We start from the raw sequence: 16823 nt of genomic DNA, 5'->3' as shown, positions 1-16823 counted from the left end.
ATCCTTCACCCCTCCTTTTCCTTTTTTTTCCCCACAGCCTGAGCTAACCTTGGAGCTGATGGAGGCAAGGTGCTTGTTAGGGCGTGAGGGCAATTAGGGTCTTTTGTTCTAGGACCAGTTCTTCTGTCCAGTCTGTAGTAATTAAAAATATCAAGAGGTTTAAGAAGTAGCCAATCTGTTGAAAGCCAGAAGTTGGAAGACACGCATCTGTCCTGTTTCTTATGCTGGCTTCCCCTAGACTGTGCTCTGGGCTGATGGAGAATGAATAACTAGCCAGACATTCAGGTCTAACCTGCGTTGGCACCTTTTCCACTTGTCTTATGAATGCAGTGTCCACACTGCTCATTACTAAATACTGAATTCTATAACACAGGCACTAAACATCCCGAATCTGCCTCCCAGGCTGGAAATACATTTGTCACTATGAACCAAGATTCATTTCACAGCAGCAACATGGAGAAGAATGACAAGGCATCAAGAGTGAGGAAGCAAAATCAAAATGCTTAAAGCAACTTTCAATTGTTGTGATGATAAGGGAAAAGAACCAATGATATGGGTCCCCAATGCCCTCACACCTTTTCCCTCCAGATTCTGATCCTACTTGGATTTTTAAGGTATTCTTTCTTGTATTGCTTCTTCTGGTAAAATTACTTTGGTCCCAACTTGGTTCTGCAGTTAGCAGCTTCATTTTGTGAGGAAAGCAAGTGATGGAAGGTCTGCAGCTGCTGGCAACATCACAAGAACACTGCCAGCATCCAGGACCTTTCTTTTGCCCTTTGGCTGCCCACCTCTGAGTTATGGGGTCCTACCTGCTATTTAAAAGTAGATTAAGCCTTCCTGGAAATTAATAGGTTTAACTGAGCACAAAATTACTTTGAATCTGCCTTGTGCAGGACATCCTACAACCTGGGTCCTTTTGTCAGGCTTTCAGCAACTAATCATCTAGGTCAAAACAGCTCCAGGGTATGCTTAATCCTGCTCTGGATGTGAGGTGAGCAAACCTTTGCACATTGAGGTGTTAGTAGATATGTATGTGGGGGGGAAACAACACTCTCTAGACACCTGTTCCCCTTCAATGCTCGAAAGGAAAATCCTCCCCTTTCAGCACTGAAGTAGTAACTGCAAATGTCAGTTGGCTGTCTTTTTTTAGTGAAGACAATAGTGGGAACCCATTCACCACGGACAGTTTATCCACAAAGCAAAGGCAAATTCAGGGCTACCCAGGAATTTGAAACTACTGGGTAGAAGGGATTTTCTATTTCTATTCTACTGAGATATATCTCTGAGTTTTTAATTTTTGTTCTGTTGAGCAAGATGAGCACCTGAGAGGGAACAAGCACATGTGCATGTCAGCTCCAAAGGGAGGCAGCCACTGCACAGGTGACATAATCACACTTGTGGTGCTGGATCAGGTCTTGAGAGGGCTACACTGATCTCTGCTCTTCTCCTGCCACTTTTCACTATCGCTACAAGTAAGGGCTGAGATTGGGTGGGTCAGTCTTAACCCGAAAGATCTAATCTGGTCTGAAATGCAGGAGCCCATAACTAGGTGAGCTTAATTGGGCCCTTCTCTCTGTTTCTGAGACTGTCAGGCACAGGAAGGTGGTTACTGATTATTGGAACAGAAAAATGTGCCATAGAGCTGAGGTGCTTTTCTTATCGTGACTTACTAAATGTCCCACCTCCTTCATCCATGAAGATGTCTGTCATGCTTGTCCCATTTTCTACCTTTCTAGGGCTATAAACAATAGTGATTACCAAGTAACTTCATCTCACCCCTCTATTAGCTTAACCATTTCCTTGATGGATCACAGACTGGGTGATGACAGGCAAAACCTCTGTCATTAAAAACTCAAGCTCCCTCTGCTCACAGAGGTGCTGGCATGGTGACAAAGCTCCCTTTGCACACAGGCAGCCTTGCTTTCTGCCTGGTTACATCTCCTCTAGGCACGATGGTGCATCTTGACTTTACAGCTGCTCGATGTGGCTACACATGCTTTCACAGCAGGATCTATTAGCACCAGCCACCCCCCTTGCAGGGATCTGAAAGCATGCTGCCTATTGGCACAGGAATGAGCCTGCTGTCTCCAGAGGACATAAAGACAAAATCCTAGCCAAAGAGGGAACCATGAGAACAGAGCTAAGGTTATGACTTTATAAATGTTTATCTTCAGTCTGTATTTGATGTCTGGATAATAAGGTGACCAGAAGCCTAAGGCAGGTTAAACAACAGAGGGGCACACAGTGGTTTTCTTGAGCTGCAGCACAGAGCATGTGCAGGACCTTACCATTCCTGATTTGCCACCTTTGTGGCTGATGGATGCTTTCATGCAGTGTCTCTTCCTAAGCCCTTCAGATCTGACCTGTAAGTATGGTCGATACAGCTGTGCTTTTTTTTTCCTAAAAAGAATGGTTTTCCCTTTCTACTGTTTGCATTGTGTCATGCTGCTTTGGTTCACTCACCGTTTTCCTCAGTTTGGTAAAGAAGCTGTCTGTAAAAACAAGAACGGAAAAAAAAAGAAAATTATCAAAGACAGTTTTTTGTATACACAGGGAAGAGATGTTTCAAAGTGAGTTTATCAGGTTATGCACCTAAGTATTATTTCTGCCCTTGAAAATCTTTTCATTTACAGCGCTTAATAGGTCTGTGCAAATCCATTGCCAAAGAGGTAATTGGCCATTTTTATAGAAGGATCAGAAACAAAAACACTCCAGGCTATTGTTCTAAAAATTAAAAAAAAAAAGAAAAAAGGAAAAAAAGGAATTATGGAAAGAATATGTTTCAGGGCATCATCCAGCCTCTCTTGAAACTATGCAAATTCTCTTGGTGAAAACAACAGCAGACACAATGAAATGAGTTGTATATGAGGAACTGAGATCTCAAATGTGATATTATGCAGAAGGTAAAGAGTCTGTACTAAATAAGTAACAGCTCAGTGTGTTATCAAGGGTGCACTTCGATTTTGATGAATGTTAAAAGAACCTTTAGCCTTGAAAATAAAGAGGATAATTTCTCTCTAGGCAATGGCTGCTCGTGAAAACCATAAAATAAGAGCACTGGAGCCCTAATTTTATAGTGCTTTTTAAATGATTTTCAAATGGTCCAGCTGCTTTGTGCCACAATAACACAAGGCAGAGATATTTACGCCGGCAATAACAAGCATGCATCAGCCTGCCCAAGCTGCTCTCCGCAGGCAGCCTGCGGGAGGCGAAACACACGTGGAAAGATGATACTTGCCAGTGTGGATTGATCACAATCACACCATGGTCAGAGCGATCCTGGGAAGCCGCTTTTTCCACCAGACAACTTGATTGTTTTTCTTGTCTGTGTGTTGCCTGTGAAGCACAGGATCTATGCTGCTGGCAACGCCGGATCTATTTTGACACTTGAGAGCCTGCCAGTAATGTGTGCCTCTTAGGCCATACCGTCCTTGGCAGACTTCTCTTTTTGGAAATAGGAGGGCAAATTCTCCCCTGGGTTACACTGCTGGTTTTGGATAGGAGTTTCCACAAGGATTAGTGTTGTCTCAGCTCTGGTGTTCTGATGCAGCACTGCATTATCTTCTCCAGAAATGCATGCATGTGGCAAGTGAACTCTGGGCAAATGCTGTGGAATTCTGCTGAGATGCTGAATTGCCACCAGCAACTTCCCCAGGTATTTTTACCTCTGCATATTTAGGATTTCAGTCTAAAACTACAATTTATTTTCCAAACAAATGCTCTGAGAACTACCCTAGGGTGGTCTAGCTTAGCTTGCTAATTTGGGTAGTCATTTCAACAGTTCAAATAAAAGTTTCAAATTTTTTTCTTTACAGTCCCCTTTCCTTGGCGAGACATTGACAAAAGACAGGGTACTGGGAGGAACCTGCCTTCTGAGCCAGCAGAATAGGGTTTTAAAAGCAGTTCCTTTATGAAATATTCAATTAAAAGTAAATAACTTGCCTCTTTCCATGTTCACCAGTGTTAGAGGCACAGCAATGTTCAAATAATAAGAATTTTGGTGGGAACAGGAAATTCTGAGCATGAGAGAAATGGCTAATTTATGGCTGAAAATTTATTATATTTGCAGTAATTCTCAGGTCCATAAAGCTGAGACAGAGCTGGGCAGAGGGCATGGCAGGAGGAAGTTATCTCTGGAAAGTCCCCATCCACTGAGCATCTATTGTCACCAGAGTGAGAAAGCTGTCTCCCATCTGGGTGACTTCCTGTATGGGTTGGACAACATTTTCCCCTTTTCATTTGCTGATACCAATCAGCAAAACAGGTCAGCATCTTTTTATGTCCAGGGATACACTTAAGAGATTTAATTTTAAACAGGGGCCTATTTTCTCTTGGAGTTGAATTTTAAGAGTTTGAATGAGCAGAATGGACAACAAATTGGGAACTTATCCCAGAGGAGTATGTAGCATATTTGCTGCCCCCGTTTACCCAACTGATTGAGGAACGACAGGAACATACAAATTTCAGAAATATTCTATACCCTAAACAGAGAGGAAAAAGAGATTTGATGCCAAAGCTTTAGGTCATGTTCCTTTCATCTTTATCTCATATTCAGATTGTTTTTCTGACGTTTCTCCTTGTCGCTTTGTGTTTTTCTAATGTCATAAGAGTTTGGAGTTTACATAGGTGCATACTGTATCTTAGTTCAATATGTAAATCCTGCAGCTTGATGAAATTGCTCACTGCTAGGTAACTCTTTGGATAGCATTGCCTAGAGAAAAGTGGCAGAATATCATAAAGTAAGCCAGCATAAAGGAAGCAGATCTGCATTTTCTAAGAATATAGCAAATAAAGATTTTTCCTTTTGAAACAGAAAGGAATACACATAATGCTGTTCCAGGCTGCACAGAACAGTGCCATGGTCACAGATTGTGTGAGTTTGTACTTCTGCCTCACTCGCATCTCATCTCATCTCTGAGAGATCCAATTTACAGCAGCTGAGATAAAGTAGCCTCCAGGGTATTACATACAGCCCTTTCATAAATCAAGAACCACTTTATGTTTCTAGAGATCTGAGTCCAGAAACAGAGGAAGACACATGGCATTAGGCTTTGTAAATGGCCAGTTGGCATGTCTCTGCAATAGCTCTTTGCAGCTTTTGGCTGTTTCTCAAACCAGAAAGTAACTATTTTTAGTTATTTGTGTTGTGTATTCTGATGAATCAGTACAGAAAAAAAAACAAAACAAAAGACCCCAAAAACCCAACAAACAAACAAACAAAAACCCCACAACCAAAAAATTGGTGATTTCAGACTGAGAACTCAGAACTTTCTTCCCTTTTATAATTGCTTTTCTTTTTCTCTCCTGCTACAGAAGATACACTCTGATGATTACCAGCACACCATGTATGAGTGATCCTTGCCCCTGATGTGGATATGGTTTTGTTGGTCACTCCTCATCTCTCAGGATCCTGCTGTTTTCCCATGTGCCAATGAAGACAGTGTCTGTAAGTGGATAATTAGGCTTACCCAAGTGATTGAGTGACATTCAGTTAATGCTGCTAAAGTAATATGTGATTGCTTAATGTGAGTGCTCTGTAAGAGCAGCAGTTTACCATGGGGACAGGGATTCACCATTTGCCCTTGTTAAAGCACTCAGAATGTACAGACATGGGCAACAAGGTCAAAGCTGATTGTGTCTTCTGCAGGTATTCCGTAATAATGCATTTCCTGGCTGTGGAAAGTTTGATTTCCTTTGATTCTCCATGCAAAAATGTGCTGCATTCAGGTGCATGGGTATCACCAAGCCTTTTCAGGCCTTCCTTGTTATGGGTTATGGAGCTATGGAGAATCATGTATGAAAGCTCATGATTAAAAGTAGCTCAAGTTATCCTCTTGCCTTGTAATGTATTCCTGTCTGTAGAGCCCACTGCCCACCACACTCTGAGACATTTTTTCCCCTTTGAGACATGTAAGAAAAAGTAAGGTAGTAGAAGAATGGTAAAAGGTTGTGATTTCTGAATATACTCATAACATATCTGGAAATGCAGAATTCCAAGTTATTTCACTTCTGAAAAGAAATAAATTTAACAAGTTTTACAGAGTTCAGTTGTCTACAATCACATTGAGGACTGCTGGACCAAACACCCTACAAAAATTCACTTCAGGAGGTAGCTCAGGTCCTGATAAAATTGGATTTGAAATATCTGTGTTGAACACACTGACGTTTTAGCACAGCCTGTAACCATTTTGCCTCAGTCTGTAACTGTACCATGTTTCTTTGCTGAAGTGCTATTAGCCTTGCTAATCTGGTTAAACTGCAGTTAATAAGCCTGCCTGCTTAAGATCAGCATAAAGTTTGATTTCTGCAGGATATTTTACATATTTTGCCCTCAGCTGCTTATTATGTAGCATTTCAGAAAACATTTTACCTTTAAACCCAAAGGGTCTTGGTCTTGGCCTTGCCTATCAGCAATAGCTGATAGCCAGACAGATATTTAATAATCAGTTTGTTGACAACTTCAAAGTCCTCCAGGATGAAAGTCATCATGTAAAGTCAGCCATCCCTACTTTATTTCATGATATATTTAACTTGTTTAAAGTTGCTCAACATCAGATTTCTGATAAAGGCATAAGGAGAAATGTTTATTATAAAATACAGCATTAATTCTAGATTGATCTTTGATTTCCAAGTAGCTGCTCAGAAACTGCATGCAACTGGTTCCACAGAAACAAGCAGTGACAATATATGGTACTGCTCTGGGCTATTTTAGCTCTGGCACAAGTCCGAATGCTGGCATGGGTTTGCTCAGGAACAGAAACATCCACTGTTTATTAACTTCACTGAGTACTGGGCTGGGCCCTAAATGCACATACTCTCTCTCTTCCCCATTTCTATCTCATGAAGAGCCCATGAAACCTTATTCTCAGGTATTGTTCCCATTTGTCTTATTGGTGTTGGCAGAATAAAAAAAATTCTATCTGTAGCACTTGATCAGCTTCCAGTTTCCCCATTTGCAATCTGTAACTCGTATTTAAGCTGATATTAGTGCTCAGCTGTTGCATTAGCAAAGAAACCTGTTTACATTTTTATTTCTGTTAGCTGAATGTGCTCAAAGTTCTTTTTTTGCTTACTACACCTACACTGTGTTGTTATCTATATATTTTTTCATTTTATTCCCCACCATTTTCTTCCCCCATGAGACGGAATGTGATTGAAAGAAACATCCAAGAGTAGTTCGGAACATGTATACTCACAGGCATTAAAAGGAGGTCTTAAAACTGCACTTAGAAGGCTGTCTAAAATCAAATGCTGCTGTTAAGACAACACAATTTCAGTGATTTTTGGTCTTAAATCTTTGCCTTTACTACCTGTCAGGCTCAATTCTCCAAATCCTTATTTCTACACATGGTTCTAATACGCAAAGGGGTTAATTTCCAAGTGTCGTTACAAGGTTGAACGCAAAGGCAAAGGTCGGTTTCCCACTCTCCTGGCCGCGGCAGAGGTTCAGTGAGGCACCGCACGCTGTTGTGGCTTCTGCCTTGGCACAGCCCGGCTCGGACCGGGGCACGGCACAGCCCGGCTCGGACCGGGCCACCGCACAGCTGGGTGCCCCTGCCCGCCGTGCCCGGGGCCACCTGCCGGCTGTCGCGCTCCTGCCTGCAAGCGCGGGGACATTCGGAAGCCGGCGGCAATTCGTAAACCCAAGTTTTGTAAATGCGGATTATTTCCCCAATGTCACCTAGCTCATTTTTTGGGTTTGCTGTTTCATAGCTAAAAGAATGGCCGCTTTTAGCTGTAATCAGTGGGCAATCAGCAGGGTCATTAGTTCCTCCTGCTTCTCTCCTGTAGGAATTACAGTAATTTCTAGATATTTCAACAAGTTTGCAACCTGATGGTGGTGAAAAAAAAAACTTGTTTTGGCATAACATTGGGCACTGGGCGTGTTGAGTGCAGATTATTGCATGCTGTCTCCATGCTTCAGAGTGAAACACCCATCTGCACAGTTTTGAGAAATAAAGAGTGAAGTCTGCTGTCATTCAGAATATCCATAGATTTGTCAGAAATTTCAACTGCAAATCAAATTGTCATATAAACAGCCAAAATCAGAATACTTTTGAATGTGAAAAATTCCATTCTAGTTAATATTACACCAAAAAAAGTAAAACCTAATTATTGTTGAATTTTAAGGCTGCTCAGGATCATGAGTCTGTCTTGTGCTTTGTATGCTGCAGCATTAATAAAATCTATATGTTACACAATTATAAATTAATGCAAAGCAATAAAGAGAGTCTAATTATCTTTTTAATTATTTTCCTGTGCAGTAGGTTCTTTCTTTAATGGATAGTCCTTTTGCTTTCTTCTGTGCTAATCTTAAGTCTATTTTAAGGCAATGAAGTTTACCAATGCTAATTAAATAAAGTTGGACAGCATATGTTAATGAGTACTGTATTTCCCAGCCCTTCAGAACAGCTCAGCCTCAAATAACACTTACATATTGCCTATGTAGAGATTAGGCCACTCTTCACCCACGTGATTTAATTCCAGCTTGCAGCTGTCCAAAATATCTGGCAGTTCCTGGGCAGAGGGAGTGCCGGGCTCAGAGCATTCCTGGGCCGACAGGGTCTGTCTTCAGGTGCTGACCCCTTTGGAGGCCTCATGCAGAGTCAGGCAGAGGAGGGAGGGCCTGCTGGAAGCTGCTGCTGCAGAATGCACAGGGGAGGTTTTTGCTGAAGCAGGCTCTTTCTGCCGCTTGATGTTCCCAAGCAGGTGGCTGAGTCTAAATACAGCTCACGCCTTGACGCCTCCCTGGATTAGCTCAGTGCTACGTCCCTGGTGCAACGGGGAACAGCCAGAAAAATGAACGTTCTGCTTTAAGTGAATCTTATGCAAAAAAATGCTACTCCTGTCCTCACATAAGCTATGGTGCTGTTCCTGCCAGCATAGAGCTTTCCCTGTGAAAAAAATGTCAGTCAATGCAACCGAGCCGCAGTCCCAAATGCCTCATGCGACCCAGTTCTAATAATAAGCTACCAGGAACGAGGGGACAGCACAGCTTGAGGGTGAGTTCAAAATATGACAGCACCTGTCCTGGGCCTTACGCAGGGTTCACCGAGCCCACTGTCCTGTGCTTGGCTGTGGCTGAAAGTGGATGTTTACAGAATATGAGAACACAAAAGCATGAATTATACTTGTGTATATAATAACACTCTCCCAACTTCCAGCTGGCTGCAGTTTATGAGCTTGCTGATCTGGATGGAGTTTCTAAGTATTTGGTAACTCTGAATGGATTTCTGTCCCTCAAACTTTTCCAGTTGCCCCTTGAATGTCTATAGGCTTTTACTCTCTGCAGCATCCTGTGGCACAGTGCTACAGAGCTCACGTAAACCCCTCCTCTTGTTTCAGACCTGATTTCTACTGACTTCATCTACTGCTCTCAGTTCTTGTACTGGAAAATAAAATTAAGAGAAGTTTTCACTGGAACTCTTCATGGGCCGCTTTAGGTAACACTGGTTTTGTGATGACTTTTAGCAGATTTAAGTACGCCAGAGCTGTAGCTGGGACAGTTCCTCCCACTCGCACCTTGTCCCAGGTTGTGTAGACCCTCTTGACAAATGTGCATTTTCTGAATGAAGTGCCACTGGGGAGGCAGTATTTTTCCTTCATTTTGGTTCCTTAGTCTAACTTGCCAAACCAACATTTAAAATACAAGTTCTCATGCTGGTAGTGGAAAGCACTGAAGTACCAATTTCATGTCACATCATGACTTGAATTATGGATAGTGTAAGTGACAGGTGAGGAGGCCCCTTTTCCTCTTAGCACATTGCAGCAGATAATGTTTTCTGTTTTAAGAAGTTACAGGACTATTCTTCTGTTTTTGCTTATGTTGACTGGAATCTTTTTCCCTGCACAAACATGCGCTCAAAGTAAATCTGGATATAAAGAAGCAATACAGACAGGCAGGAAATACAAGCAACACTAACTCCACAGATTAAAAACATTTTTCTGTGATTTGACAATGCCCTAGAAAAGAGTTTCTACCTAATTCATTCCCTCCACTGAGGTAAGTAAGTCTTGCTTACAACATCACTATCATGTCATTGGTGGCATGGATGCCCTACTGACTCAGCTTCACTCTGTGCTCTTCCCTTCTCTAGCCCCAGTGAAACAATTCTCTCCCAGGGTGAGCACTATCTTCAAGAGCAGGTACTAATTTACAACAGGAGCAGCTTTCACAGCTGTGGCTTTGTAGGACAGATGCTCAGGGGCATGCAAAGCATTATCCTGATGGGGGATTCCATTAATCTTGCTCACATGTGTCTAATTTTGCCCAGCCTAAAGCCATTAAGATGCATTATTTCACTCACATGAATTTCAGATTTTTCAATGCCATGTCTTCAAAAGGTTTCCAGACTAAAACCTACTGTAATGTGAATGAAGTATAAATTATAATGAAATATTAACTCATATAAATCCCTATTAATTTAAATAGAGAACTTCAAAGCAAACAAAGCTCCTCCTCCACTGCTCTGCTGTTTTGTGAGACATAAAGATTGTCCTAGCACTGTTGGGTTTTAAATATGATTTCCTATTTGATCTTTTCACACAACAATATCTTACCTTTCTCTCAGCAGTGGAGCTCTTTGGCAAGGTTTAGGAAAATCTGAACAGTCAAACTGATGTCTGAAAGGATCTTAAATATGCTTATTTTGCAAAGCACTTGTGTACAGTGAAGTAGGGAGGGATTTCTACATTCCCTTAAATGCTAGGCAGAATCAGCATTCACATCATAACCTCTCCAAGAATGAAGGAGGAAATGTGGTCTGGGAAGGAAGAGGTTCAACTCACAAGTCACCATTATATTAGTCTTGTAATAACCTTGCAAGTCTCTTCCAGCAGAGAATAAAATGATCAGAACTGATGCTTCAAATGCAAACAAGCAAGCAGAAATGTATTTACCTAATCTGGCAGGGAATCTTTATAAGGTCAACTAATCAATAAATCCAACCAGCAGCAAAGGGCAAAACCAAATTTAATTATCACTTCATGGTTCACCACAAGGTAACAAGCTAATTTTCAGGCAGAGTGGTAGCGTGAATTTCAAATGCTGTTGCTGTATTAAAAATCACATTGGTTTAGGTACTGATTAACTGGTGATAGGAAAAGTGACATCCTCAAACCAGCTTAAAACTAATTTGTATCAATTAGACCAAGCCACTGATGTAAGCTAATTGTCTGCCTGATATTAAACCATGAGTGATTCAAAGCCACTGACACAGAACTGATTTGGGATACTTTGGAATGTGAGCGAACTTACGAGTTGAAATTACAAAATGTTTTGAAGACCTGACATATTGTTTTTAATGTTCTCAATATACTACATGATATACATTATCTTTTTGAAAACATATTTAACAAGAAAAGACTTGTGGGGTTTGCTGACCCAGGCTGCAGAAGTACCACAGACATTTATTCTGATGGTGTGGGTCTTCTGGCTGTCACAGCTTTCTATAACACTGTAATAATTTAGCAGACCACCAAAAGACGAACGTTTCTGTAGGAGTGCCTAGGCTCTCAAGAAACTGCCCTTGGCACATCATCAGGCCTGAAACACAAAATCTTTTCTTAGGAGAACATGCATGTGAGAACTGTAACAAAACTGAGGAAAAACAATTATGTTACACTCCCAAGTAAAGGGGACTCAAACATCTTTTACAGCTAGATGCAATTATGGAACTTGCTTCTGGCATGAACACAAACCAGGGACAAACTTGGTCTATCTTAACCACTTCAGTGGATTCATCCAGTAGCACCACTCAAGGCACAGCAGTTTCACCCTGTGCAATGGTTACAGTGCTGATGTTGGCTGTGCTGGTTTTGGAGGAACCGAGTTAAACCATTTACTGCTCTGTTGGCCTTTTACTTTGATGCATAATTTTCTTCATTTTTGTAATGTGCATTGATCATGGGAAGTTGTATGTGCACAATGGCTCTGAAGGGTAAAACTCAGTAAAGTGAATGTAGATAGGGCTGTCTGTTCAGCAGTCCTTCCTTTGCCGTAGCTGAACATCCAGGTTTCGCAGGTGCTTCAGAAAACCACGATTGGGTGAAATCCACCGATGCTCCTTCACTGTCTTGATGGCTTCAACTAATGGCAGGTGGTGATTTATCATGAGATAAGCTAGGACTAAGGAGGCTGATCTGCTTACTCCAACTGCACAATGTACCAATATTTTGGCTGGTAAAAAAAAAAAATTACAATCATCAAGAGAAGCAGTACAGTACATGAAGCTTAATTTAAATGTTTTTCTTACTCTTCTGATAGATCACATGAACTGCTAACAGTTAAGTCTAATTTGCCATTGTTACGCTCACTTGCATGAGAAATGCCATGAGATCCCAACCTGATCTCAGAAACACTGGTAAATCAAAGAAAACCCTCTTGAAGTAATGAAGTTATTGTGTTTTAACCATGAGGAAAAGAAGACCCGTGAGTTTCAGAGAGCTTGCTTAGGCAAGAAAGAATGCTAAAATCTGGCCTGAATGGATGGCACACACACATTAGCCATCAAGAAAACTGACTGGCCTAGTACCATTGCATAATAAGGCAATTGGATGCAACTGTAATTCTATTTTGAAGTCAGAACTTGTGATATAGAGACAGCTTCATTAATGCCAGTTTACTCATGCTAAGAAATGGTCTTTTATGTAAAACAGGTTAATTAGTATTTTATTGCACCACTGCCAAGAAGCTCAGTTTCTTGTGGAACTCACTGTAAATTTCCTTGGGTAAAGGTAAATCTTCTTGGAGGCACAGCCTTGCAGGCCCTGTTCACACAAGAAACTCATCTGCAATACATGAACCTCTTAATATAGTTGGTAATTGTAGAAATCAGGACATTTGTCTTTTTATTAATTTGTTCTTGCAAGTACAGTTGCTATAAGACGGTCTCAAAAGAGGGTGTCCATTTAAAATGCATGTTTTTGCTTCTCCCTTTTTGAATGAGCCTTACCTTCCAAATAATTTTTCCTCTCCTCTCCCCTTCTCTCCCCTTTCCTTCCCTCCCTCTGCCCTCCTCTCCCCTCCCCATTCATCTGTTTTGTCACATCAGCTTTTTGGGACCCCGACAGAGCTACATCCACGTACACAGCACTCCCTTCTCCTGCCACCCACTGTGCAGGTGACCAGCACCTGGCACGACACCGTGTCGTGATCTGTCCACCACTGAACTTGTGGAGCTGACCTGTTATGTGAGGCTGCTGACTCACATCAAAATGTGACCAACAATAATTTCGTACCTCCTGGCGTGCTCAAGGCATTGTGGATAAATTGTGCAGCGGAGAAAAAGAACTGGCTGATATCAAAGCTTGGCAGGTCATGGGCCGGTACACCATAATAATCAATGGTTGCTCCATAAAAGTCCTGGCCTCCGTGGCTGTATGCTGTGCCATGGGCAGCATTTAAAACGTGGGTCACACCCATCTTCCACAAAACAAATCTGTTGTGAGCTGTTACTCTAAGGAAAAGACAACGACAAATCAAGATGGGTGCAGAGATATTCCCAGAGCAGAAGCAGTGAGATTTCATCTCCCAAACTATTTGCTGGAGCATCAGCCTATGCATTGCTTCTAAGGGCCAGTCGAGAAGGGAATACCATCTTAGTCATAATTTTATCTCGGAAATAGTGCTGTCTGCAGTGTAAATGGCAGCAATTAGCAAAACTATGAGCTGTCTAAAGCCGCACCCATGAGGCATACTAACAGAAGGTATGGCAGAGGTGTGCCCATAAAGCTGTACTTACAGGTCCCCTAAGAAGAGATTAGGCCATACTTCATCAACGTGATTGCAAGAGGGCCTCCCAGTGTTTAGGAGCTGCTCGATTTCCTTGAGGGAGGGCACATCCTCCGGGAATGTCCCAAGGCCGTCGGGGTCCTGCGTGTCCGGCGCCTCTGCCCCAGACATGCTGAGATGCAGGGCGAGACGCCGCTCCCGCCGGCCGGAGGCGGCACTGGGGCGCTGCCAGCGCCGCTCGGTGCGAGATGGGCCGGGACAGGTGTCGGGCAGCCAGGCTGTCCCCGCGCTGCGCTGGCCCGGGGCCCCCACCCCAGCGCTGGCCGCTCGCCTCTGCGCTGCCCCGACCGGCACAGCCGCTTGAAACAGACGCAGGTACCAAGCTGGGCATTCCTGGATCTTTACCGGCTCCAATCTGCTTCTCTGGCCTGGCCTCCAGAGCCGCACTGCTCTGCCACACAGCAGCCTTGGTGCGGGGGACATCAGCCACAAGTGGCACAGCCCCCTGCCTCCCACCAACACTGGCTGTGACTGTCCCCAGACGTGTCTTCGACACAGCTGTGGCACTCAGCGAGATCTGTGCATTCATCACTAGCAGTTAAAGCCCGATAAAGGAAAAATAGCAACCTGTCCAGGGCCAGAAGAGTGGCAACCCTGTCCCAGTAACAACTGTCTGTCATTTAGTCTGAGGTGCTTAAAAACATAGAAGTGAAAGGGTCAGAAATGCACCAGCGGGTCTACCAACATGGTCACCAGGAGGTTAAATACCAAGTGGATGAGATGTCTTGCCTGTCACTGACAATCTAGGGAAATTTATTTGTGGAAGCTACTGTTTTTTCACCAAGTGAAATTATCTGACATAATTGTCAAAAATAGGCTAGATGTTAATAATGCATGTACTGTTAAAAAGGTTTGGTTATTATATTATAAAAGGGGTACTGTGTTACGCCTAAGTAAAGTCCACCCCCCACCCCCAAGCAACGAGCCAGCCTGGAGGGAAACCTAAGAAACAATCAGCGCCTTAACCTTCATGCAAATGAAAGGTCCAAACCGAGACCAATCCAAAGGGACAAAAGACAGTATAAAAAGGGGGCACCCAGGTCAATGAAGTGTGCCGCTCGACCTTGAACATTGGGAACATCCCTGCTCTGAAGAAGATCCAGCGCCAGCTCTGCAGCACCCACACTTGTCGCTGACTGGGAGCCCTCCTGCTCTACTTCCCCAGACCCCTATGCTTTAGGCCACATAATAAAAGCTGAAATCACTTTAGAACCGGGAGTACGTTCCCGTTTTTAATATAACTGTACTTTGTATTTTTAATATTTTCTACTGCAGTCCTTCACTGGGTTAATACAATACACCTGCCACATATTGCATGATACCTCCCTCCGTTGAAAAGATTACAAAGATCAGGAGTGTAATGGTTGTCAGGTGAAACTTGTAAGCCACTGGGTTAGTTTATATAGGAAGGCCTGGCGAGCTATGAATTGGAGACCCATTATATTAAATTGTAGTATTAGTGGGTCTTTTTAAGTGCAGTGGTGCTTGTGCTTCTGTACAATGTGTGGCTCCTGGCAGGGGGCTGCAAAATTGTCAGTGGTGGAGCTACAAGGCAGAACAAATGAAATGGTTATGCTCTTCCACAATCCAGGAGAGAAGGTGACCTAAGAGGAGAAGCTTGCTGCTGAGGGTATCCCATGTAGGAAAAAAGGTGATGAATGGAAGGAAGTCTTGGTCAGGTCTGAGCCATCTTTATTCCACATACATTGATATACTATGATGGGTTTGCTTTACTTTATCAAGAGACATATCATGGGGAGCCATTTCAAGCTGGGTATTAAAGTCTGGACTAATTAAACTGTGCTTAGGAGTACTCGATGAGAGATCATCATAATACAGTGCAATAGTTTCCAACATCAGAAGACAAGTCATATGCAACAAAAGAAAAGTGACTTTGTACAGAATATTTCATGAAGCAGAAATTACTTATATTCTGTATTATTTAGGGAAGAAGCTGTTTAAGACCCTCCTGTTGAAGTAATGAAATTAAGCCAAATTAAATTTAATAAAGAAATAGATTTTATTCTGTGGCTGAAAGATCGGTCACACAGAAAGCCATGATTGGAAAAAGGTCAGCCCCGAGCCCGGGATCGGTGCTGGGTGAACACAGATCTGACCTCTATCGCGTCAGATCCCCAAGCTCACAAGTGTCGCTTCGGCTGGTTCCTTCTTATACACTTCTCGGGCAGAGTCCGAATTAATTCTATTCTTCTCGCAATTTAGCATATTCATGATGTTTTCTTGTCCCGAAATTGGACTGCACAAAGCATTTCCTGGGTCTGATGAATTGTCCATCTTGGATGATGAATGGTCCATCTCTGATTCCTAGAACGGTTATTCTTAGTTCCTGGAATGGGATACTCCTTTAACGACTCCGAGATGTTAATCAGTTTCATCAGGTGTGGTGTTAATAGCTCCAGATAAGGTCTACCTCCACCCGGAGATAGACTTTTTCGTATGCTGATTAATTCCTGGCCGTATTGTCTTCTCTGCTGCTGCCAAGGCTTGCGAAATTTTCTCCGTCCCCAGCCATGGGTTTGGGTTTAGGCGTTTTTATTTGTACAATTAATATATACATTTATGTACACAAGCACGAATTACCAATTTAATTTATAACACCGTATACAAAGAGACTTGTTAATTCCCACTGCCATGTATGTTCTGACCTAAAAGGTGAAATGAGGGAGACTACAAGTAACAGTGCTTCAGTGTTTGTTTAGAGGGGGTAGTGAGACAGGCAGCCAGCTGGCCAGATCCAGCAGAGAAGCGAACTGGGAAAATGGCTGAAGTTATATTTCAAGCACTACATATACACCCTTAATATGTTACCTTGTTTTTCTGTTTTGTTCTTGTTTTGTTGTTGTTGTTTTGGTAAACCAGTGTGCTTTAAGCTGCTTGATTTGTGCCCATGAATCAGGAAAATTACCTGACTGAGCAGGTTAAGTTGTTCAATTTAGTTTACTTTTCTCAGATTTCTGGGTGGGGACTCAAGGTGAGGCTTTACTATCAGTTTTTATAACCCCAGCCCATT

The 16823-nt window shown here is 42.6% G+C and overlaps 1 protein-coding gene across 1 annotated transcript in view; it reads right to left on the bottom strand.

The window, feature by feature from the left end:
* The window catches only part of LOC309575521 (dual specificity protein phosphatase 13B-like), a gene marked incomplete at its 5' end in the record, with an annotated part of 28129 nt that extends 14226 nt beyond the window's left edge, over window positions 1–13903 (bottom strand). Inside the window, 2 exons of the mRNA XM_082286002.1 lie at window positions 2464–2492; window positions 13743–13903. Coding sequence (XP_082142128.1) covers window positions 2464–2492; window positions 13743–13903 — 190 coding nt within the window. The remainder of the gene's footprint in view (window positions 1–2463; window positions 2493–13742) is intronic.
* Between the last annotated feature and the right edge of the window lie 2920 nt (window positions 13904–16823).

Source organism: Coloeus monedula (genome assembly GCF_965178545.1).
Source record: "Coloeus monedula genome assembly, chromosome: 8".
Classification (NCBI taxonomy): domain Eukaryota; kingdom Metazoa; phylum Chordata; class Aves; order Passeriformes; family Corvidae; genus Coloeus; species Coloeus monedula.
The sequence above is the reverse complement of the archived record's forward strand: the minus strand, read 5'-3'. Positions and strand labels throughout refer to the sequence as shown.